This window comes from Aquila chrysaetos, chromosome 7, assembly GCF_900496995.4.
Source record: "Aquila chrysaetos chrysaetos chromosome 7, bAquChr1.4, whole genome shotgun sequence".
Lineage (NCBI taxonomy): Eukaryota > Metazoa > Chordata > Aves > Accipitriformes > Accipitridae > Aquila > Aquila chrysaetos.
Genome location: NC_044010.1, coordinates 3,096,696 through 3,122,138, shown reverse-complemented (window position 1 = coordinate 3,122,138; position 25,443 = coordinate 3,096,696). Strand labels below are relative to the sequence as shown.

At 50.4% G+C, this 25,443-nt stretch overlaps 1 protein-coding gene across 1 annotated transcript; it reads right to left on the bottom strand.

Annotated features, from left to right (window-relative positions):
- HGD (homogentisate 1,2-dioxygenase) lies at positions 1 to 25,443 on the bottom strand. Its single transcript, XM_030021047.2, has 15 exons — positions 25,426 to 25,443; positions 23,741 to 23,880; positions 19,309 to 19,380; positions 16,837 to 16,925; positions 15,009 to 15,114; positions 11,390 to 11,449; positions 10,906 to 10,997; positions 10,205 to 10,239; positions 9,039 to 9,118; positions 8,811 to 8,910; positions 6,360 to 6,484; positions 5,811 to 5,915; positions 4,488 to 4,614; positions 978 to 1,159; positions 1 to 360 (listed from the first exon to the last, which is right to left on the bottom strand). Exons 2-15 carry the CDS (start codon positions 23,753 to 23,755, stop codon positions 229 to 231), a joined length of 1,320 nt encoding a protein of 439 aa, XP_029876907.1. The 5' UTR covers positions 23,756 to 23,880; positions 25,426 to 25,443; the 3' UTR covers positions 1 to 228.

The window sequence follows — 25,443 nt, the reverse complement described above, 5'->3', positions numbered from 1 at the left end:
TCACCAGAAAAGCTTTAATTGGATACTTGAAAGTTAAGAATAATGGTGGGTTTTTTACTGCATTTCCCAAGTTACATAGGGATGATCATTTTCGTGGCTTGGTGGCTGCTGGAAATGCCATTCTGTGCTGGAGCACTCTGCGTTGCCCGAGTCGACTGTGCCACCGCACGTAGGTATGCTGGATTTCCTTGCCTTCACCCATGTATTGCAAGCAACAAATACTTCTCTTTACTTGCAGCTAGGGTTGAAATGGCTTTTCAGAGGTTCCCAGCACTTGTAGTAGTTTTTGTCTAGGCGGTTGGAGGTCTGGAGGCCCCATTTGGTGACGGCGAGACTGAGGGACGATTCGAACATGAAGGCCTGTTGGGAAGAGGGAAGGTGGGTTAGGGCAAGAGAGCGAGAGTTTAAATCCAGGCAAGGTGGCTCTGCTCTACCACAAACGGGAGTTGTACGCATGGTCCGGCACTGCCAAATTCTGCCTCCAGTCTGATCGACCCGGGGGGGGAGAAAGCTCTTCAGAGCTGGTGTTGCAATGCTGATATTAACCAGGTCTCAGGACTGACTTTGGACTCCCTGCGTTCCCAGGAAAGCCAGGTTGTTCCAAAAGCTCTAGTTCAAGGTCTGTTGATGATCATCATTAGATTTTAGGGGGTGGAGAAAGGAGGACAGGCAGCGGTTTCGCTTCTTTGTCCATAGGCTAAGACAAAAATTAAATTAATCAGCATGAAAATTCCCAGCTTCCTGCTCAGGCAACAATTTATGTGGGCAGATGATCAAAGCTGCCCGGCATCACGTATCTCCAGGGGAGCTCCTGGGAGTTGAACGCTGCTGATCGGTAAGGGAGGTGAATACTGCAGCAGTTTGGTCCGAGTACTTTTCCAACTTGCCAGCAAGAAGCCAGGCTGTACTTTGAGCGTGGCACGGCGGCACTGTACCATGCTGTACTCAAAATCTTACTAGCTCCCTTGGCTCCTTACCATGGTCCCTTCTGCGACCCGCTCAGGCTCCAGCTTGGCTTTGCTCGCCTTCTCGAAACAGTCGGCATCTGGCCCGTGAGGAGTCATCATGCTGTGCAAGCTGGCCCCTCCGGGCTGGAAGCCTTCCTCCTTTGCTTCGTAGTGGCCTTTGACGAGCCCCATGAACTCACTCATGCAGTTCCCTGCGGGAGGCAGAGAGAAGAGGTTGCAATGCGGCGTGATGGGGAGAAATCACAGCTGGGCTGTGAGCTCCTTGAAACCCACGAGCTAAGCTGGGCCGGGCAGTCGGTGGAGTGGATGTTCCTAAGCAGGGTATCGCATGAGAGGACGTTGGGGATCCTACAGGTGATGCTTGCAAAGCTGTACAGGTTTTATTCCACTCTTAATTACCTGGATTCAGAAACAGAGCTCCCTAATAAAGTGCATTGATGTTGGTAGACCTGTGCTTTTCCTACCACCTTGAGCTGTATGAGTACTACACCTGCATACGGACCGCATGGTGTAACCTGATATTTACAGGTTTCGATTAGAGATCTTAAAGCACTGGAAAGGAAGTTCTGTATAATCATCCCTGTGTTACAGGCACAAAATGCCTGGCCAACACTCTGGTGAGAGATCCAGGTCTGCCATCCCACGTTATGAGCATGAAATAATTTTGTTCTATGTTCTTCCACCACCTCCAGTCCAGCCAGGCGCTTCAGTACTTAATGGTTTTGATTCATGCATTATTTACCTGTTTCTCGAGAGCCACTATAGGCCTAAAGACAAGGAGCCAAATTCTGTCCTTCCCTGAGGAAGAATACTTTTGAGCAGACCCTCTGAAACCAATGGAGTAATAATACACCACTAACTTAGGTAAGGATGGCTATATCTAATCATTCAGTACTCACTGAGTTATGCTCCCTGTAAAGGAAGTACTTTAACAGCTGCTGTCCCAAGCTTTCAGCTTTAGTAGACCTGATGTGACTAAACAATATAGCAACTCCCTGCTTAGCAGTCAGTTTTTGCAAAACCAGGACACGCTTCTGTAGCTATGTTATATATAGCCCTTTTTAACCACTAGTTCGGTCTTCGTTAAGTACAATCCAGGGTCTGAAATGTTTAACAACAAAACTAATTTAGCTCAAAGCAGAGTTGGCCTATATATGCATGCAAGCATTCATTAATTTTCATCCCCAGTTGTCAGCGTCTCATGTAAGACTGGATTGTTACAGGCTTTTCATTGAACCCGCTCATGTACTGTTCTTGGCGCATTCAGACTGCTGTACAGACCCTAAGAGCTGGATTGCCAACGTGTCTGCAACAGGACTCATAATAGCGCTTAGGAAGAACGGGCAGGTGAGTAGGAAACCAGGCTGGGACTTAAGATATGAGCTGAGTCCAGTTTCTTACTCATTTGCAGATTTCCCACGTGACCCCGAACAACTCAGGTGTGCCTCCATTCCCCATCGATAAAATAGCATTGTCTTCTACAAGCAGGATGTTGTGAAGCTAAAATCCCGTAGTGGCCATTAGGTGTTAGGGCCCATCATAATGAGAATCACACAAGTACTCTCTCAGGCACAGATGCCATATATGCCCACGGTATAAAAACTGCATCAGACATTTTTCAACCTGTGGTCCAAAAACCGTAGGAGTAATTCACAGCCTCCAAAGATATAGAAAGGTGACCAAGAGAGGTCGGTATTTATGAGCTGCACAGCCACCTCTGTATGTGAAATTGTTATGGCGTCTAGGGGGAATATTTTTGGACCAACATTGCTCTATTTATACTTGGGGAAAGCTAATGCAAGGTGAAAACCGTGAGTCTGAGTGCACCAAAATTCTCTGAACACAGGCTTTCCATTGCACCTGAGAAGAGGAGGCAACAGGGGATTGCTGGCAAACAAAATAGGCCCCGTAAAATGTTTGGAGAGAGGAGAGTTCAGCGGCAATGAACTTGTGCTACTCCTACCCAAGAGTTGCTCTGACCTGTTATGCCTCTCTTAATGGTACAAGATTCTCATCATGGCACTAATTTCAGAGGGAACTAACGTGCGCAGTGCCTTGATAATTGACTGTTGCGATGTCTGCCTTACCCACTCAAGCTCTGCCCCTCCATGGCTGGGATAGAGTAGATAACCAACCTGCTCGTCATGAATTTAGTGCTCAAGGCGAGGTACCGCGGTCAAGTGAGTAGCTGTGGTAGCTGTCTGCATGGGTACTCTTGGATCACAACATGGCCAAGAGAATGAGAGTTATTTCAGCTGTCTTTTACCACAGACCAAGGAAGGTTGAACAACTTCACGTTTGTTACGGATTGCAACGCATCCGTGGAAAGTCAGCGCAGCTCTGCTGATGAGCAGCAACTTAATCGTGGTTAACCGGCAGTGTGGCTCACCTCTTAGCGTCTAATAAAAGTGACTTGGCACTATCCCAACCGGTCAGGAGACATGTTTCCACGTCACATTCATTACTGTAAATGAAAGCATACTGACAGGGCAGGACTTTGCCTGTGGGATTTACTCAGATGGCTGCACAGCTGCCTACTGTGCTCGCAAGTGCCACTAATTCGGCCAGCCCCCAAGATGCTTGGAAATACATCTAAGTAGAAGGAGGAGGTGGCTGTTAAACTGTGGTTTGTAAGTGTGTAGAAAGCCTCTCAGCACTTCAAAGCGACACCATAGTGTGGCCTTGATAGCTTCTGAGATGGGGCATTTTAGCTGTCGACAGAAGGGGTGCGGGATGGGCAAGCGTTCCCCCTCCGTCTCACGGAGCAGGGTGCCTCATCCCCACCCTGGAAGGGGAGTCCCCTCTAGGGGACTGGATTTCTAGCATCCTTTCAATGCAACATGTCGCCGTGCTCTGCCAAGACGAAACCAAAAAACTGCCAAAAGGAAACCGGCTCCGGTGATGGCAAGCAAATCCCCAAAACATCAACCAACTCTCCGCCTGAGAAGGAGCCCAGTTCCTGATCTCTGGCTTCTTAAATGCCAGAGGTACCTCCATTACTGTGCAGGCGGTGAAGAAGGGCTCAGGAGAGCCAATTCACTCCACTGCAACTCTGATCTCACCCTACGAGTAGCCTTGGGCAGCTCTACATCCCTCTGCGCTTCTCACCACTTGCGAGACCATTTTTTCCTTTCTCCTGTTCTTTATCTATGATGTACTCTAATTAGAGATATTAAGCAATTCATGGCTGGGTGACAGGACAATTTCTGATGCATTTGTGCAATGCTAAGTTCAATATGCACTTGGTCTCCATGTGAGCCCCTTGAGTACAGACACATTCATCTATGCAGACACAACCAACCCATCACTTCTGAGTTTCCCTGAAATGCTCTAAATAGGAACATCTTTGGGTTTGTTCATTTTCCAGGGAGGACTGACTGACTCCAAGAAGCTGACTCTAACTGTGCCAAGGGCAACAAATCAGACTGCTTCTTCCCTGCGTGTGCTCTCAATTAAATGGAGACTCGGTTTTTTTCTGTGGTCCTGTACTCAAGCACAACCAACAAAGAGCAGACGTACGGTGGTAGTATGGTGGTCGGAAGGTGTTGTCAGCTACCCCCCATCGCGGGGGGAATATGACAAAGTCAGCGAGTGCCACTCCAGGACGGGTTGACTTGGCTGTCAGGACAGTGAAGATAGAAGGATCCTGAAAAAAAGCAAAGCAAAATGCATGAAGCAGAGCAAGGCTCTGAGATGTCTGCTCGGGTCATCCTGCCAGAAAACCTGACCGATACAGCCTCTCCCTTGCCAAAACACTTCTACCACCTGCACCTGGTGGTGTGGGTGAGATTTGTGACCCTGTGTGACAGCACCCAGCATCTGTACCCTATGCTGGACATGGGGGACAAGAGATGGGAATGGATGGTTCTTCCTTCGAGCAGCTTTGGAGAGCCTTCCCCGCCCCGGCCACGATGCCCTCGGAGCCGATGGTGCCGATGCAGGGGAGGGACAGCCCCGCAAGACGGGGGACTGTAATTCCAGGAGCAGTCTCCAGCACTCCTCCTACCACTAAAGCATACCTCTTCCGTAGCCGGTTACAGAGGACAGGAATGTCCTGCTGGAGGCATCTAGCCTCACAGCCCTGTTAGTTTACAAACAGGGAGAACAAATTGCAGAGAAATTGTGGCTTGCTTCAAGGATTTTTAAAGTCTGTAGTCCAGTAAAGTGATTTTCTGGGCTTTGATCCCAAAACCATCCTTCTCCTGGCAGGTTTTCCTGGAGTTTAAACAATACATTCTGTTGGTTGTCTCACTAGAAATGCTCCAGTCTCCTTGCACACCCACTTGCGGAAGCAGCACCAAGAGATGGCATCACTGCGGGCACCTCTCCCACTGGGCTGGTTTCCTTTTTAGAAGAGCTGCTCACATTACTTTTGGCTTTAGTTATTTTCCATAAGATCTAGAAACTATTGCAATGAAAGCTTCCAGCTTTTCAAACAAATTTCAGTGCTGGGCTCAGAGGAACCAGGGGAAGGAGTCTGTGCAATTGCAAGAAATAAATCAAGGCAAGAATTTGAAGCAAAAGTCTTTTTGCTGAGTTGCGCGGTGTGTGTTGGCTTCAGTATTCAGCTCTCCTCCAGGGTGCAGAAATTCTGTGCTAAGCTGCATAAAGCTGTTTAAGAAGCTGATCAACCTCCAGTTATGTCTTTGTACCACAAAGGAGGTTGTCTTTCTCTGCAAGAGCTTGGTTTGGGCCCAGGGAAAGCAGCGGAAGAGATTTCACACTGTTTCTTAGAGCACAACATATTTTTTAGCAGGCGCTGAGCCCCTGGAGCTCAGGGTGAGTTTGGATGGTACGGTATCCACGCAGCATTGCTCTGCCTTGCCCAGCTCCAGAACTTACCGCGTGGTCAAAAGCAACAGAATTAATGACCATGAATTTTTCCAGATGGTATTTGTACGGCGTGTAGTTCCCGTGCCAGGCTACAACGTTGAAGGGGGAGAAATCCTAGCAAAGGAAAGAGACAGAGGGTTACCATACACAACCTTCCAACTTGCTGCACATACGCAGGGCACTGCTCTTTCTCAAATTAAAAATGGGTTTAGTGCTGGCAAGAAGTACACCAGCAGCCTGCAGCACAAAGCCCTTTAGGCACAGCCCGACATTGCGAGGATGTGGTTTTCCTCGGCATTTCCACTTTTCTAATCTGTCACTATAAACAATTGGAAGCAGCGAGGCAAAGACCGTCGCTGAGTCTTGGGTCTAACAAAGTCTTCACAAACACTTGTTTTCCAGCCCGCCTTGCCAGAGCAAGGCAAGGGCTCAGTCCTGCTCTACTTAACTCAGCGGGACCTCCTGAGACTACATGCAAGCTACTGGGTTGCATGTCCCAAACCATGCGCCGGCAGTCGCTGCGCTTCAGTGTTACCTGTTCTCGCGGGGCATCCTCACCTGCTGGGCTGCAAACAGCTTGCCCTGGTACTTGCTGATCACCGTGTAGCCCCCCGGCACTTGGCGGTCCTCGTACCACGCGACGGGCACCAAGAAGTCACGCGGGTTGGCCAAGCCGTTGGCTCCTGCGGAAGAGAGAGAGATGCCAGATTCTCTTCGGGCAAGCGGCAAGCAAAGTGAGAGGCTGGTGCAATTTCCTGGCTTCGTGGGTGCCTTTTTGCATTTTGAATGACCTTGCTGCTTCTTGGCCCACGACGGAAGCTGAAATAGTCACTCACTTCTTGTGCTCCTACGAGCAGGTAATTGTAATACATCCTAGCATTTGAGTCCATGCTCCCCTTATGTGACTAAGACAGGTCTCCCCCAGCTCCCATCTGAAAAAGATTAGTATGTGATCCTCAATTAAAGGCATGCAACAACTAGGAATTAAGCAAAAAATAGAGGGTGAATTGCTCTCTGTTCCTGGACATCCTGCTGGTTGGACACTTAGCCATGCAGAAGTTACAAGGCATGTCATGAGGGGGCCAAATACATTTCTGAATGCTTGCAAAAATAGTAATAAAATAAGGGCTAGTGATAGCTGCAGGCTCTGGGCATACTGAGGGGTTGGTTAGCGTGAGGAGTGCATTTTCAAAGTGTAAAGCACCATATGGGTGCTGAAGTATTCTTCTTCTCATTAGTATTATTGTTACGAAGTGGTTTTGAATTTCTTGGATAAAAATGCAGACATTACTACCTGCTGCTAAGGTTTAACAGTCAGTGCTTTTCTCCAGCTGTCATTTTTTCAAGTGAAAAGTGAAGTTAGAATAAAGTAAGACTGAAATACAAAGGATCTTGGTCTCTGAGGGGAAGGCAGGTAGGTGGTGAGAAGAGGAGCTCATATAATTACCACCTCCTGAAAAGGTTTACAGGCAAGTGCACTCATTTTCTTTTTCTCCAGAAAGTAAATGTCATAATAGATTCCTGCCTTCTGGAGACTGAAAAAACCCACCCCAGTCCAACAGTGTCTAAAAACTAGCTAATGGGAAAACTTGTTACAAACAGGCTGGGGCAACATTATCAATAATCAAGTGGAGCAGGCACAGGGCTGAAGAAGTGGGTGAAGGCAGGTAACTTCAGCTGGCGGAAAGGAAAGCTGCTGAAAAATCACTGTAGGCTCGATGTGGAAAGAGATGTGCAGTGCACGTCACACGGGAGAGATGCTCAAATGGGGTCCCATTAAATGGCTGAAGATTGGGCTGGTTCCCCACGGCAGGAACGACCGGTTTCAGTTTCACTACGGCTGTGAGAGGTTTGCAAAGGCCATCTGAATACCGATGGGCCACGCCAAGCTTCTTACTGATTGATAATACCTAGTCGGTTTACTTCAAGCATGGCCAGTCTTTTAGATCTCACTGAGAGCTATAGAACAAGAGCAGTCAGGGTGTGTGGGGCAGGGGGGGGGAAGCAACCTAAAATGAAAAAAAAATCAACCCCAAAACACCGGTTTTAGCTGTTACAAGGGAAGTTTCACTTCCCTTCCCCGAGACAATCTTAGTAGCAGAAACCAGGAGGTGTTTTTCTCAGCAAGAAAAGTTTGGAGGCGAGTGCTCCAGGGATAAGGAAGGTGAAATAAACTGAGGTGAGCACCTCCAGAAAGCTGGCTGGGAAATGACAGCGGGGACAGCGGGGCTTCGGATGCCGTGCACCCTCGCAGTATCTTTGTCACGACAGCAAGAGGCTGTGCCTTCACGATCCGTGACTTTGCACAGACCAGGAGGCAGCTGGCAGAGAGGATCTGTGATTTGTGAGAGGTAGACCTGTGCTCAGTGAAAGCAGATCTGCCCTGGCAGCACAACATGGAGATGCAAATGTGTTGCTGATCCGAGTCCTGTGCTGCTCATTTTATTGATTTTTAATTCCCCAAGGGGAACAGCTTCTGACACTAAGGCACTCTAGGCTCTAGACCTCTAAGGTGCCCCTGTTAATGGAGGTGGGGGGGAAAATACCACTTGATTAAATCTGAAAAGGGGCTTCAAGTATATCTGTTAGCTCTGAAATCTGCCTTTCCTTTTACCGGGTAAATTCTCTCCTATCACTCCAGTTTATGCCTTATCTGTAAGTAAGAGGCACGAGTGATGATGGCCTTTTGAGTTTCTTTTGGTAGGAACAGGTTCAGAGCCAGCAGATGCGGACTACCATACTAGAAGGGAAGGGAGAAACTGGAAAAGGGGGTGGGAGAGAAATGGTCCCTTCAGTGCCAGGGGAATCTCAGGACAACTGGGCTGTCACGTTTTTTTCAGGGGGATGCTTGCTCTGCTGGGGAATAACAGTGCTGGGAGGGAAAGCATCTTTGTAAAGGAGCGTGTACATGGGAGGATGCATTACACAGGATATAAAAGGATGGACTGGGGCTTGCAATTCGTGCCTGTCCCTATGAAATTCACTGTAGGTCTGGCGGGAGATTGTTACCGATGGGTCCCAGGTCAGGCAGCTCAAAGTGTGCCCCGTACACCTCCAGGATGTAGCCTCTGGTCTCTCCAAACACCTCCACGCTGAAACGCATTCCTTGCTGGAAAATAAAGGAAGATACTAGAACCATCCCAGGCCTTTGCTGACAAACCACAAACAGCTGAATGCAGGAGCTGGCTTGCTCCAACGTCGGGCTCCGAGCCACAGGCACGCGCAGTCAGCCCTTACCTGGATGACACAGATTTCGTTGGGCTCCACTAGCATCTTCCCAAACTCGGTTGTGATGAGCAGTTTCCCTTGCTGGGGCACTGTGGAAACAAAATGCAGGCAGAAGAGCTGAAAGAATGTGGTGATTGCCACCTTCTCTGTCCCCCCCCCCCGAGCACCCAGGCTCCAAGGAAAAGCAATGGGCCGTTTCTGACCCTGCTTCACAGCGGGACCAGGCTCCCGCTCCCATGCAGAGCCTTGCAGCAGAGATGCCCGCACTGGAGGGAGAGCTTCCAGACCAGCCCCACGGCCCCCACTTCACAGCAGGTACCTGTGTGAGGTTCGGCCATCCGTCACCTTGCGGTCCCTCGACGTAGGGTTTGTGCCAGCAGTCCAAATAAATGGGACTTGGTGTATTTGGGAGCAATGCTTCACTAATGTCTGCATTGCTTTCCATGACTGTCCTGGCACAGGAAAGCTCACATTTTGACTTGAAGAACTAGCAGATTTGCAAAACCTGCCCTGGCACTTTTACTTCACGGTAGCGAGGGAGGTGAGCGAGAGCAATTTAATAGCTATTTGATGGGAGAAATGTTTCTGCTGGTGACCCGAAGGCATTTCTGTCCCTTGGTCAAGAAAGATACAAGCAAATATCAGACTTCTGATACCGCTCAGAATATTTTTCTGCATGTATGCACTTTATGTGCCAACCTCAACACTCATCATGGCAGTCTGGTTGCCTGAGGCTGGCGGAGTGTGGGAGCTAAGCTGCCGTGCCAAATACTCTTGGACTGAAGCGACGAAGGCATCTAGCTGTAAGCTGTTCAGAAATCCTGAGGTTTACATTTTCCAGAAAACCTCCGCCTGTGGTGTGCCTAATACCGGTGTGGGGAGCACTGGGAAATGATCCCTGAACACCACGCCAAGGAAGCCGGGTCACTGCTCAAAAAGCAAAGTTGAGGTTTGGCACAGACGTGCGCTCTCCGAGCCGCACGGGAGCGGTGCAACCTGACCAACAGCCCAGCTGGTGCCAGACCACCAAATCTGGATGGCCTGAGGGTGAAGCCAACCCTCTCCTCCAAATGTTGGCTGTAGGGCCCAAGGCTCTGGAAGAACAAAGAGGCAGGCAGGTGGCAACCCAGGTAGAAGCTGGTGGGGGAAAGGAAAAGCCAAAGCAATCAACTCACCGATCAGGAAGTCGCCATCTGAATTATAAAGGCATCTAAAGAAAAAGGAGAACAGGCAGGTCAAGGTGCTGTAAGGCCCAGGCACTTGCACACACCACGACCACAGCTGGGGAGTTTTGAGCTGGGAGATTGACGTGGCAGAGGTCTCCCCTCTCCCCAGAAATGCCATCTGCAGGTCAGCGAATGTCACAGCTTGGCCCGTGCAAAGGAGGCAGGAAGGTTTAACGTGCCCGGTCTGGAGGCAAAACGTCCTCCGACTTCTGCCAGGTCCCTGCCTTTGTGGCCGTGGGTGCGTCAGGGTTTGTAAACCGGGGAGTGGGACTGACGTCCCCACGAGCTGCTGCAGGGAGCAGCAATGCCCATCAGAGGCTGCGTGCGTGCCGACCTCCGAGGAGCAGCTCTGGTCCCTGGGACGAGAGCAACCGGCTCCAACACGTCCCTTCTTGCTGCGTCCCCACGTCCAGCTCCCTCCTCCTCTCGGTGGCTCCCCCGCCACTCCTCCAGCGCTTGGCCACGGAGCACAACCCGCCCCACAAACACCCGCCGTGGACGCCGTGGACACTTTCGCCCGTGCACGCAGGAACACAGGGACATAGAGACAGCGACGCTGGGAGCAGCCGGACTTAAGCCCAGCGTCTTAAAATACACGTGCGGGCAGCCAGCCTGGGGCAGCCCGACCCTCCGGCGTAGCAGTCACTGACCTGTTGAGCATGGAGGCGTTGCAGACGAAAATATGGATGGCGATACCGTTGCGTCCTCTGGGCTCGCCGGCGCCGCACAAGGTGTGCAAACCCTGCGGGCAAACCCAAAGCGTCGGGAGCGAGCGGCGGGCAGCGGGGCAGGGGCCAGCCCCCTTTCCTCCCTTCGTCCCACTCCCTTGTTGGCTTTTCTTTAATACGTTAAGGGTTTCTCAAAAATCCGTGTAAGCTCGTGTTTTCCCGCCCAGGGACTGGGGAGAGCTGGGGGGCTGGGGCTTTTTTTTTCGGAAGAGCTCCTTGAAAGGTAATGAGGAAAAGCAAGTCTACTGTCGGTTGTTGAAATCTGGGATCCTCTCCCCTCCCACGGATGCTCTGCAAGCCCAGTAGTGTCAAACCACTGCTGTTAGCCCAATGCTGAGCATCCCCTGTGCCCCGCTACCCCCCGAGGCGGAGCAGAGATGGAGGATGCCCTGGCCCCCTGACTTACGCTCACAAAGTCCAGCTTGTTCCGAGAGTCTTTTGGGATCTCAAAAGGTTTCCATCGCAGCTAGAGTGTGGCAAACAAAAAGCAAGAAAGCGATGCCAGTGATTATAATGCAAACGGTGGCAATTCGAAAGAAAGCAGACCCCTGTGTGTCCCTCCCCCCTGCTTCCCTGCTAGCTGAGGTAGTTTTCTCTTTCCTCTTTGCCTTGCTTGATTTGGTTTACAGGTTTCTTTCAATTTATGGAGCTTGTTTTTCCTTTCTAATCATCATTTTGTAAAATAATTGGCAGGCCTGTATAGTGCCAAGGTTAAAAAAAAATCCTTTTAAAACGCTGCCTCTTCCTCTGTTACTAACAACACTGTTGAGAGCAAAGAAATTCAGATGAGTCGGCTTTCCACAGCCAAATTGTCACCATCCTGTGCTCCACTGCACTGGATGATTCACTCTCTCCATGACCCAAGTATAACACTCCTGTTTGTGCCACCTCATTTTCCCCACATCCAAAGCAGAAATATCTCTACCTGTGTGAGTGGGAGCTGCAAGCAGCACTAATTACTTCTTGCAAAGCCTCTTGAGATCCTCAGGCAGAAGGTGCCAGAGGAGTCTGAAGTATTTATTACCGCTAATATCATACTAAGGATCTTTGCAGCTCTTGGGAACGAGGTGCTGCGGCTGAGAGCCCCTCATTAGGAGGGGTTCAGTGCAGACCAACCCAAACACCCCAAATTAGGAGGATGTTGGTGTGGCCAGCTGCCAGATATATCCCCTGCATCGATACGCTTTACCGCAGATGAAAGTGCCTGTGACTCTGGGCATTCACGAGAACATTTTCTTGCTTTTAGCTACCAGACCTGGTGGTTCTTAACATGTTTTTAGGCTGGTGCCCTGGAAAAACAAAATTTATGGGACTCTGTGACTGTGCCTGCCGCTCCCCAAAATTTTGAACTATGTGAAATCTCAGCTAAATTTGAAAGGGATACAGAGATATTAAATTCCCCCAAGCCTCATGGAAGTTTTCCATACCCAAATCAAAATGTGGGTGCCAGCGGCTGGAGAAGCTGTGTATTCTGGATGGAGACACCAAACGCACCCGCCAGCCGGTCAGATGCGACCCTTGCGAGGTATTGGCACCTCACAGATGAGCCAGTAAGACAGTGCCGAACTTCAGGGTTTGCTTTCGGACTTCTTTAAAGCATGTTTTCCTTTGGTTTCCAAGGCAGCCTTCCAGACATGAACCAGAGCCAAGGCAAAGCATGGTCAGAAGATGCTCCAGAGCCTTCTACCAGCCCCAGCAGTGGGACCGTCCCAGCTGCTGTTCATTTCGTGGCAGCTGTGAAGGCCAGCGGTGGCATCTCAACATGAACTGTTCCTCTAAGGAGTGTTTTAAGCCTTCAGGGTTGGGAACTGGGACCCAGTTGTCAGAAACCACTGAGAAATACTGACAGAAAGGACACGCGGAGGGACAAAGGGAGAAGACCCTGAAGACCGGGGAGGGGAGACAGATTGGGAGGGAGAACAGACAGAAGAAGAGAAATAAATGTCAGGTATAAAGATGGTCTAAAGGGAACCAAATTTTCTCATTGAGGAATATGGCAGATGACAGCAAGTCTACAGATGAAGTAATAAGTATAGTCCAGCTCCTGCATAACAGCTTCATTTTTACTTTGGTTCCCGTGGACACCTCCACAGTTGTCATTCCTGTGGGCCAAAGAGAGCAGGAAATCGCTTTGTCACCCAGCCCATTGGTCACATCTGAAAATGGTGCCTGGCCCCTCTCCTCCGAAACCCTTGCAAACTGCAAAGCCACTGCCCGGCGCTGTGCACCGTTCGCCCGGCGCGTCTCTGCCGCGTTTGGGTTTCACCGATGCAAGAAGAGAAGAACGAGCACCCTGAGCCAGAAGAGCAGTCCAAGCCAGCCAGCAGCAGCCAGCACCAGGTGCTTAAAATGGGGAAGCTTTTAGTGTCGTTTCCCTGCTGCACGATCCGTAAGCCTCCTGAGATACAGTGCCTCTGGGCTTACTATTACTTTATAGGTTTTACCTCCCCAAGGTTTGTCCAGTCACTTTTTGAATCCACCTGCATCCTCTGGCAAGAAGTTCCACAGTTTATGCTTTTTTTTTTTTTTTTTTAACATGACATTTGTTATTGGTATTCATTTTCTCCCTGCCTCTCAAACATAGCTTCCCTTGGTCATCTCTGTTCCAGGCTGGAGAGCTTTCTTCTGTTTCAGCATTTCTTGCACGGATGCCACCCCATATTTTTTCACCACCTTTGCCCCCTTTTCTGTTTTGTCCCCTGTGCCTTTTATAATTCTGCCATTGTCTTCGGGCAACGTTAAAGGATATTTTTTTCCCATTGACTTCAATGGGCTTTGCATAAGGTGCCTCCATATGGCCACCCTTTTAGATGGATGACGATCGGGAAGGCTCCTTAAGTGAGCTGGGCAAAACACAAAGCACCGCAGGAAGAGTCAGTCTTGTCCAACAAACTGAACCTGGTCTCTGGCTCTGCTTCAGAGAGGATGAGAAGGAAAGCAGGAAGATGCTCCCACTTACTGCTAGAAAATAACCCCTCTGGGTTTGATGATTGCCACTGAAAGCGGTGAGAGAGAGAGCGGGCAGGAGCTTCGTTTCTGTTCCCTTAGGTAAAAGATGTACTACATGTAAATGGCTTGAGATGCTTGAGAGCTGGGCATCTTGGAATTACCGTAATCATAAATAACCGTAATGGTAGATGAGGGCTGCGAAAGGGCATCGGGGATGGATGAGGTGGTAACAGAAGTCACTGGAGCTTCATCTGGGAAGGAGCACCAAAGGCACGTAAATCCGAGCCTGTCACCGCTGCTTGGTCAGCGGCTGCAAAACATATTCCAGCAGAACTGGGAGAGTATTTAAACAAATGGTGAGGCTGCCGGGAGGCTGGAAATTAGCTAATGATGATGCATCAAAGGGCAAAACCTGAGAGGTGTAAAAACCGATGACCATGAGATGATGTTGTGGGGAGAACATCAGTAGGAGGAGGGAGTCAGATTAGCAAAGCCAAATGTTCTGGGGCTGGCAGGGAAGAAATCATGATTAAAGATGATGGCAAGGCTGTAACAGAGGAAGACAAATGCCATGTCTCTGTGTGACTCTCCAGAATGAAGCCTGATTTCCCACGAGGGCTGCGGAGAAACGGGCTGGCAGCCAGCAGCCTCTCCAAAAGCGCAGGGAAGGAGGGGATGGATGGCAGAGACGCTGCTGCTCCGCCTGCCGGGCTGGGGCATGATGAGCCCTTCATGGGGGATGCTGAAGAGAAGAGAGAGCAGCCCGAGAGGTGGCCAACAGGAGATGCTAGGCAGCGCGGATCAAACCCTGTGGCACCGCGGCCGTGCTGGGAAGCAGCACACGCATCCGTCGAGGTGGGAAGCAACACGGATCGCGTCGAGGGCTGTCCTTCCTCGGATGATCCGTAGGTGAGGAACAGCGGGTGGCAGTCAGGACCCAGCTCCTGTGTTGGCCAGACCGTCAACTCCCTACGGCTCTCCTCAGACCTCTCGCAGCTCAGCGCCTTTGCAGCCCTGGTTAGCTTAATATTTGACTGTCCTCCTGGCAGGACCAGGGCTCTCTCCAGCACGGTTACCTGGTTGGGGTCAGGCTCAACTTCATCCCAGTTGTGTGTCAGGTGGCCCTCCTTGAGAGGTTTGAAGGGTTTGTGGCAGACCGAAGGTAGGATCCGATACAGCCAGCTGCAAAGAAGGAAAAGACCTGGATTAGCCTGGGGAAGAGGTTAAACCCTCTGGGTGGCTGCTGGCTGATTGAGCTCCTAAAGGCATGAATAGCATTTACACTGGTGGCAACTGGACCAAAAGGCATATTAAATATCAAACACCAGCTCACAGCCAGAGACTTCCAGAGAGGTGGCTTTTTGTTATAGGCTCTAAATACAAATATGTGCAGTTACCTATAGGTAAATGTCTATATGTGTGTTTACATATAATTACATATGTTTACATTCACACACACATATATACATGTATATAAAAAAAAAGATACAGCTTTATCTGTGGCTGAAATACAGCAATCTCCGAGGTGGAAAAAAGCCTATTTAAACACAGCTACAAAGCAGCTCAGACAAGACAGGGACGAGCACGGTATCTAACTGAAAGTACAAAGGAGCTTTCAGGAGACAGAAGGTCGCAGCCAGTATCTGAATTTGGATGGATTACTGAAAGTAGCATCCGATGCCTGGCTGCCCATAGGACCACCAGCGAGCCCATGCGGCGAAGACCAGAGTTTTATGTGGGATGACTACTGTAGGAGGTCCCCCTTGCCTCCATCGCTGCCTTGGGACCACCACTCTCCTTCCTCGCTGCCGGCTGTGGCTGCAGCCCCTGCCTCCCCGCCGCTCCGGCAGCCACGGCCGGCACCCGCGCGCCGTGCCCAGGTGCAGCCAAGCCCGAAGCCGGGCTTTTAATCAGGCGGGAGAGCAGAGGTAATCAGGAAAGCCTGAGCTAGACAGGGCTGCCAACGCCTTTGATGTGTTAACAGCGGTGGTTGCAGGTTGGGTGGGTGGGAGAGGGGAGGAGGGAGCTCTCCCTTGAGAGCTGGAAAATTTCCATCAAGGACATCTTCGTGCGGCAAACAATGATTCATCCCTTTCCCACGCACGCCACGAGCTGGCACCAGCCCGGAGAGCAGAGCTCTGCTAGGCAGCTCAGATGATGCATTTGCCTTTCATTTGAACGAACAACAGAAGGGACAGAAAAGCCACTGTGGGAGAAGCAAAATGAGAAACCCATCTTCTGCAATCTGGTCATGGCCACAGCACAATGACCGGGACAGAGCTCCGGGATGTTTGTTGCCGGCTGGAACAAGCTGTCTCCAGCACTGCTGGGAACACGGGGTGCTCAGCAGTGTGCTGGGTGCCTGGCACTGGTCTGAGCCCCTGGCCAGACCCAAAACAGGTAGAGCCTGAGGTAGCACCTCACCGGCCCCGGCCAGCGTGCAGGAGCATCCCTTATGAGAATTAAAGACTCCTGCTCAGAGGCTTGGTTTTGACACTGTCCATCAGGTGCTTACCAGTGCCAGTCGCAGCGGTGACGTTTTTGCAGTAGCACCAGGGCTGAGACCCCGAGGTTGTTTCGCACAGCCCACACAACCCACTCAGGACCATCTAGCCCCTGTGGACATCCCCTCCCTTTCCTTGCCTCGCTCAGAAAACCGCTTTCTTTCCCATCCCGACACCCCCTTTCTCAGCATTTTCATAACCCACTGGCCCCACCGAAGCCTTTCCTCTCCCTCTCCGGTGGTTTTCTGCCCTGGCCCCTCTCCCAGTGCACAGTGGAGGTTTTACACCCGCCTGGGCTCGCAGAAAGCGCTGGTGGCACAGAAGCAGCCTCTCCACCGCTCCCCGATGCTCTCGCCCCAAACACCCCACATCACCCGCCTGCCGCCGGGTGTCACGGTACCTTCGCTTGTTGGTGGGCCGGGGACAGGTGAAGGCAGAGCCCGAGAGCTGTTCAGCATACAGGCCGTATGGGCAGACTTGCGGGTTGTTCTGAATGGGAGGAGAAGGAAAAATAAGGAGTGAGACCCAGCGTCACGGGATTTAGCTCCGGAGCCACCGGCAAAGCACCGCGGTGGGCGCCCGGCACTCCGATGCCATGGGGTGGACTGTGCTGCCGAGTCTGTGCACCAGCCCTGGTGGTCGTATCTTGTTGCTCCCGTGTGGCTGGGTGCCCTGCGGGTACCAGCCAGACCCCAAAGCCCATTTCCACGTGCAAGAAGCCACACAAGCGCCCTAAGGAGTCGGCACAGCCATTGAGGCAACACGGCCGCTGCTAGAGCAAGCTGCGAGGGGCAGGGATGGGTAGGGTCGGCAACAGGAGCGTCAGGGAAAAGGGGAATATTCCCAACGCTTACAGACTGCAAAGCAGACCGTTCTCATGCACAAATTTTTTTGAGACCAAGCATTCAGAGGGGTTGCCCCAGTGCTGTCTGCTGCCCCAGAGCAGGAGTGACCCGTGTGGGAGCCTTTGCTTTTCCGCGGGGCTTCTGCACAGTGACAGTCCTCCTTTGGAGTACAAAAGGGGCACTTTCCCCTTTGCAGAGCCAGGGGTACGACTAGCACAAGTTTAGAAGCCCTTGTGAGTTCATAACTGAAGGACACATTCCTCCTCTTCAGAGAACAGAAACTAAACATTTTGATCTAAGTAGGCCAGCATCTATTTGTTTGAGATCAGCAAGAAGCAAAGGCATCCAAGAACTGCAGGAAATACCCCGGTGGGACAGTCATACACCATTTGCTATCCCATCTCCCTCCTGCAAGGTCTAGTTTAGCATCCTGTCATCCTGCTGCGGCTGGGCGGATCAGCCATCCATACGGTATCAAACACTGCCCTGACAGGTGGGCAGAAGGAAGAGGTAAAGCTCTCGTAACACACGTAGCTTCCAGCCCTCAAACTCCGTCTTGTCGGTATGGGTATGCAGTGAAGCAGGGGGATCAATAGCCCTTGTCATTTTTATCTTAGCCAGCACTACTGCAGATGCCAGTCTTATAAATACTGCAGAGGAGAAAGGATCCACCCCTGGGACTGGAGATTTTTTTTTTTTTTTTTGTCTAACTCATTTTCAGATTTTTCTATTAACTCTTTTGACACCAAGTCCAAACTCTGTCCAGATGAGAGTACCTGAGCCAGGAGCTGGAGGGGTCCTCCTCCTCTGGAAAGCAGTGCTGCTCTGGGAAATCACAAGGAGCATATCCACCACAGCCCTCTGCCTGTTCAGACCAGCAGCCACTGCTATTGATCTCCCAGTTTTAAGGTGCCTCTTTCTTACATTTTTTTCTCCACCCATCTGCTATAGCCAGTCTCAGAAACAAGACGCTGCACCAGCTGAGCCATCACTCTGATCCAGCACAGCAGTTTGTCTTTCTTGTGGGCACACCATAGGCTGCAATGCAGACCTAGGGGACATATATATGCATTTAATGTAACCTTGTGTTGTGTGTTACTATCCACACCAGCACACAACGTGTAAAACATCAGAACTGGGGAGATCCAGAAAACTCAGGAAAAGCAAAGGGTGAAACTCCCCATTTGGCCTTAATTCTGCTGGGCTCTTTGCACAGAGGACGAAGAGGAGCACCAAAGGATGTCACTGACTGAGCATAAGATGCTGCTATCCCCATCCAAGGGATTACAGGAGATCCAAGGGAGGATCAGTCAGCCTCAAAAGGTGCGCTGGTGTAAAGGAGACCAGCGCAAAGGAGATGAGAGAGCTTTCATTCTTCAGAGTTTCGTTCTCGCCTCTGCGGACCGAGTGGCTAGCATCACATGGGTTGCGATTCCTTTCTTTAAAAGAGAATGACCCAACATAATTTATTTTCATCAAACATGTTCAGAAGTCACTCACTTTTAGGAATGAAGCTGTTGGTTAATTACTACAGACATTCATGCCCCCTCCCTACAAAGAAGGTGCTCTCCTGCCAAAGGCTTATAAGCCAGCTGCATCAAACCCTGTTCCTACAGAAATGCTGAAAGCCGCCTCTCCTGCATGAGCATGTCTCTCTGCCAAGCTTCAAACTTCTGCTCTAGTTTATTCCAGAGCTGACGGCTTCTTTCTCGGTGCGGCTGAGCCACTTGTATTGCAGACTCCTTTTGGAAAAAAACCTGCTGTTGAGCAGAGGTAATTTAGGCAAGTCTTAAACCCCAAGGTGAAGCATGGAAGCTCATGGTAACATAAAAATAGAAAGTATGAATGGAAATCTTTAATTCTGATTTTTGCCAGCATCTTATTATTCCAGTCCTGCATAAAGGTTTCTGGAGACTTTTGTGGTGGCAGAGAGAAAGGAAATATGTTAAGATTGAAAGAAGCCCAGGGAACAGATATTCACTCTATTCCATGTCATTTTAATAAAGCACTTGAAAAAAACTCAGTACCTGTCCCTCCGGTAAAGCTCCTGGACAGCGTGGATCCTCAGAAACATGTTCATTTCCAAATCCCGACATGTACTATAAAATAAACCACACAGCTCATCAGCGTTTTGAAAACACCACCAAAACTGCTCCAAACAACCCATCCATGGCTTCCCCATGCATTTTCCCAGCCTCTTTGTATGCATTAAGACCTTCTCAAGTGATCTACTTGTGTATTGCCACAGACCGTTTTCACAGCTCCTGGGTTCGCTTCATTAGCTAACTGCGTGGTGGACTGGGAACCACAGACAGGATTTGCTCTTCTACTAAATCTGCGTGTCTATTTTGGCCACATTCTGCACCGTGAAGGCACTTGAGAAATAAGCCAAATATCACATATGTAGTCAGGCTCAAGAACAACAGGGTGATGTATAGGAAGAACTGCGCACCGACATTATGGAGGCGTGCTAGTGCCATCCAAGTTAAATATGACTTTGCTTGAATCGTGGATGTTCCAAAATCTGCAGACTGCCTTGAAAATTCATGCACTGAGTCCTCAGATGCTCAGGGATTGAAATTGGGAGCCGTTTGGTTGGCAGGTTCTTGTGGAATATCCCCATGACCATCAAGAAAAAGGTCAGGACGTAGTTGGGATGAGGGAGGAAGGGAAACTCGGCTGGGACTTAAACTGTGTCACTGATTTGCCCTAAATAAGTATTGCCCAGTTGGGCGTGAACTGTCCACCATGGTAGTAAAGGAAGGATTAATCCATTATGGGGTGATAAACTGGTTTTCTAGGGCGATGTATACCCGAGAGACCCAGGGATGGGACAGACCTGCATGCCCTCCCATACCTGCCCTGCCCACAGCTGCTGCGGTCTGAGCGTGGCTAAAAGCCACAGGACCCCGGCTTTGCGGCACCGAGAAAAGCCCCACAGCAAACCTGAGACACACAAGGGCAGCGGGTAGAACAAAGGGAAGCAGGTATAACAGAGACCTTAGGTTTTGCACTGACAGAAATGTAAATACGGTCCCTTCAGATCCTACGGAAAGGCACGAAGCGACTCTGTTGAACTCCGCGTGAACGCAGAGATGTTTTGGCAGCAATCAATGGTTCAGCTCCGTGGCCCGGGGAGAGAGTTAAATATTAATGCTCCCCTCTATCAACTGCAAGAGTAGCCGGGCTACTCGTCTGCCTTCATGCAGCGGCGCTGGGATGGTGAAGCCCGGGATGCCAACCTTTGGGTGACAGAGGCACCCTTGCTGCGAGGGGGTGGCCGTGGCACTGCCACGCTGCTATACCCCAGCAGCTGCCTCGGGGATCCGGCACCAAGAAACCCCGGCAAGGGGCAGGCACTCCGGGAGGCAGAGCTTTGACATGAAGGTGGCGTGATAAAACCCCTATACCCGGTTTATTATATTATTCTAGTGCCTGGATTATTTCCCCCGGAGGTTCTCAGCCTTGTGCAATTTGCAGCCCCTGCCATGAAATTTCCCAGTGTAGCAGACACTCAGAGAGCAAACCTGAAACCTCCTGACAAACCATGTGCTTTCCTCTGGCACCTTTCAGCGACCTGTAAGAAAAGTCCCTTCCCAGGGAGAGCCAGGCTGGCTGGAAGCCCTGCTGAGCCTGAACCTGAAAACATCTCGGTTACTGTCGGTTCAGGGAAGATGTTTTTCTCCTTCTTACAAACAAACGAACGTACATCGCCAGGACTTTGCTCTCCACTGGGTTCTGCAAGAAGCATATTGATATGCAAAGCAGCAGGTCACCTAAGCAGCCTTGGCAACTGTATTGTACTGGAGCATTTCTTTCCTCCTTTTTTTTTTCCCTTTCTTTTTTTTTTCCCCTCCCCTCTTTTAAACGGAAATGCAGCAATATCTGATGGGACTGCAGCAGTTCCAGAATTAACTGAGACCTCTGCACTGCATCCTCCTTTACCAGCAACTTAAAGGTGGTGGGAGCATTTGCCTGCGGGGCAACCTTGATGAAAAGGGGAGGAAAGGGGGAAGAGGAGGAGGAGGGGGCAATGCTGATTTTCCGGAGGTATAGCCAACAAGGCCCAGCAGGCTCTGCCGTTAGCACAGCAAGGAGAGGGTTAACGCAACCTGCAGGCTGCTTTGCTGAGCATCACCTGCAAAATGCTGGATTAAACTGGTGGAGAGCTGGTTTGTGGTTCTTTAGTGGGTTTGTGGATCTCGTAATCAACGTGTGCTCCCCGGCAGCCCCCTGCCACTGTGCTGGGGTGAGCGGGAAGGAGGCACAGAGGTTTTGCTGTGAGAAATCCATCCTCTGTCCTTCAGGCTAAAAATCCGGTGACTTGCACAGCTAGCCTGCCCATCCGCATCCCCCCAAAAGCCTCTTTGCTTCTGCTTGCTGGGACAGGGGAAGGAAAGAAAACCAACTCAGCAGCGAGCATCTCATGCTGGCAGCTGCTCTGTGCCCGAGCAAGCAGCTGGCTCCTGAGCACAGCAATGCAGGCAGATTCCCACCGGGATGGACGGAGACCCACTGCCTTCCTCGGCTGCGTATCACCGCAGAACGCTGGGCATCGCCCAGCGAGGCAGGAGGTCTGGGGCAGGGGAGCTGAGTCGGGGCAGAAGCGGTGTTTGGGAGAGGGTGGCATCGCCCCGCTGCCCTGAGAGCGGGGGCAGAAGCTGCTGCATCATTGTTTGGTCAAATCAATTCTTCCTGGCCAAGAAAAAAAGAGAAAAATTAATCCTCATGTAACTGCATGGAGGGCTGAAAAAAAGACATTGGCAGGACTGCAGCCGCGGGAGGGGAAATGTCGTCCTACCGGTGATTTATCACCCTGAGTGTGGCCCCAAGGCTTTGCCTGGATTCGGGGTTTTTTTGTCTTTCCCTGTGGCAGACTCAGAGAGGTTTCTCTCCTCTCCATGCCCTTAGGGGTCGGTGTCAAACACTACCTGGGCTGCCAAAAATAGCTGTGCCAACCCCAGGTCCCCCCATGCATCGGAGGCGTCGTGCTCCAGGACTCTGGAGCACCACGCGAGGACCCTGCCGATGCAGGTCCGTCAGGAGCAACAGCACAAGGGCCACGCACATCACGGCCCTTCTCCCTGCCAACCGTCGGAGCCCACCTCCCACCCCTCAGTTTGCATCGCACAGGGTGGCCCCGAGCCAGGAGAAATGACCCCTTTCTGTCCACCCGGCACCCCCACCGGAGCATCCTTCCCGGACAAAAAAAGTCTGGACAGATGGAAACGAACCCTTCTTCTCCATGGCACGGCAATGGGTTTTTAGTCCAAAGCGACCTCCCTCAAGGTCCCTGCCTGGCCTCCACGGTTCCTAGCCACTTTGGGAGTAACTCCAGGTCAGGCAGGTTGATGGGAACTATTTTGGTAACTGGGCTGGTGGTTTCTGTGTAAAAGAAGAAGTTCTCTCTGGTCCTTTGTTTTCACTTCTGCTTTTAATTACTGTTGCTATTTTATTGGAGATCCTGTAGCTTTTTATGCAAACGGGATCTTAGGAATTCATCTGACTCCACTTTGTTTTTTGTTTTGTTGTTTTTCAGTAAAATGGGAGAGATAAAAGCCCAGCACAGCATAAAAAATTCAGCAAAGCTCATTGATTGGAATAACTGGGATGCAAAGCAGAGTGCTCGCAATGGGTGTCATGCTCTGACCTATAAACCATAACCTTTTGTTCACCGGATTAGACAGCAGGCATGGGAAAAACACATTTGAAGTTTGAACACATAGACTGCAAAATAATTAAGGCCCTTCTTCAAACGCTGCATAATACATTTCTCGATCAGCTCCTGCTGCAGGACGCAGGAAAACAACATTCATCTCTGGACAAAAGTCATGGCACTTTCTGTCAGCTCAGTCCAGTTCAACACCAGAGCGTCTAACACAAACCCGCAGAAACGGGGACAGGAGCATCTGGGGCAACGAGCAGAGCAGGTCTTTCCCCCTGCTGCCGTCTCCCTGACGTCTCGCCAACCCTCTGCTCCAAAAGCGCTGGGGATGCTCCAGGGCTGGTGTGCCCTGCGAGGGGTACTGGGAAACTGCCCCGAAATGGAGCTGCTGCTCCCCGGGGCTGCCAGGGAAGATGGTGGCCAGGGTTGCAACATCTGGGCAGATGTTGCCGGCCAGATTTCATAGGCTGAGGGGGAAACACCCCCCTGGCAGGCAGGGTGGGAGGAGGGGTGCGGGCGGAGGGCAGGGGAAGGACAAATCCTGCGATGAAGAGGTCCTGTGCTGGGACAGCCTGACCAAGAATGATTTCCAAAGGAGGAGAAGAGAGAGAGAAAAGCCTCTTTATAGACAAAACGCAGCAAAATCTTTTATCCCAAGAGAGAGCTTTAAAAACACACCTTGAAACGTAAAAGAGGGGGACATTAAAATGAAACAGATGCCAAAGAATTGGTGTCAGTTGAGAAGGGGTGTCCACAGCCAGCACTGGTGGGTCGCGGGCACCCGAACCCCTTACCTGCAAGCCCGTCATCCTCCTCCTGGTCCTTCTGCTCTTGGAGCACACACAAACCCCAAGCAGGTATCTGGCCGAAGCAGCGTGCCAAGCAAAGCCTGCTAGCCGGTCGACCGAGCCGGGCTGGTGGCAGGCTGACAGTGCTGGAAGTGAGAAAGTCCAAGGGAGTTTTCAATCTGTTTGCTCAGTCCAGTCTGTGTTTAACCAAACGCCGGCCCTTCTCCGCAGAACCAACCCCAGAATCAATTTGAAGATAATAAACAGGGGGTGAGGGGGACTGGGTTCCCTCACTGCTCCTTTTCCTCTTTAGATGTTAAAAAAGGTGTCGTAGTTCCCACACATGGGGGGGAAAAAAAAGAACAAGGTATTTAAGAATAAAGAAAAGCCATTTCTGCAACTGTTTTATAAGCTTCTTTCATAAATTATACCTCTAGCAATTTTCATATACAACCCTCTAAATGTGTAACAAATACTTGTTCATTATGCTTCTGAGCTGTGTTACACTGGGGATAGAAAGGATCACATCCCCGTCTTGGTAAAGGTAGTGATATTTGTGAAACACCATGCGGCAACATTACACAGCATTTTGGGGCCAAAAATAGGGGAGGATTTTGTATTCCTGTGATTAGAGCTAGTGAGGGAAACTTATAAATTCTGAAATATTAATATTTTCAAGAAAGCTGTTGCTGAGGAGGGAGTGGCAGCAAGCATTTAGCTACAGAATACTAATGAAAGTATCTCTGCATTTCCAGAAGTTGCAGGAAAAAAAAATCAATTGATTTTATTTGATTTTTTTTTACTTTGAATTCTCATCAATCCTCCTCCTCAAAAAAAAAAAAAAAAAAAAAAAAAGCAAGGAGCAGTGTTTTTTTTTCCCTTGCCGTAACCTGCTTTACTATAAGTCCTGCCAGGAGGAAATCTCTAGGAGGGACACACCGAAATTCAAAAGTGACCCTGGAGTTAACGCTTCCTTCTCTCCTAGAGCATCCTGGAAGCCTTCCCCCCACCAAGCAGTTTTAGGAGCTCGTGTTGCCCCCACAGCAGCCAGCGAGAGCTTGGGCTGCAAGAGGGACAGGTCTTAATCATTTTGTCTTCTCTAAAAATTGGCACCTCCTCACACCGCCCTGAGTAAGATACTAGAGCCACCGAGAGGTGCCACTTCTAAGGTCTGGCAAAATAGGCTGGCTGCTACAAGGGAGAAGATGGGGTCTATGAAGAGTTGGTAGTCATGGATAGAGGAGAGGGAGAGCTAGTTTTCCTTGGCTGTCCCCTCTGGTCTTAGGATCACAGGGTCATAAGATAATTCAGGTTGGAAAGGACTTCAGAAGGTCACTAGTGCAACCTTCAGCTCAAAGTGGAGTCAGCTCTGAGATCAGACCGTGCTGCTCAGGACTTTATCTGGTCTTGTCTTGAAGACTTTCAAGGATGGAGACTGCACAGCCTCACTGGGCAGTTTGTTCCACTGCTTGATTGCCTTCACGGTCAAAAAACTTTTCCTTATATGCAGCTTGAACTTCTCTTGTTTCAGCTGATGGCAGCATAGTCACCAGGAACAGACTCAGCTAACCTGGCTGTACAATATTAGGTAATGTTTTCTCTAAAACAGAACAAAATTTAGCCCCGTTACAATGTGGGTGGGCTGAAGATGAGTACAACTGGGAACTTCCATCATTATATTACAGCAGTACCTGAAAGTCTTGAACCGT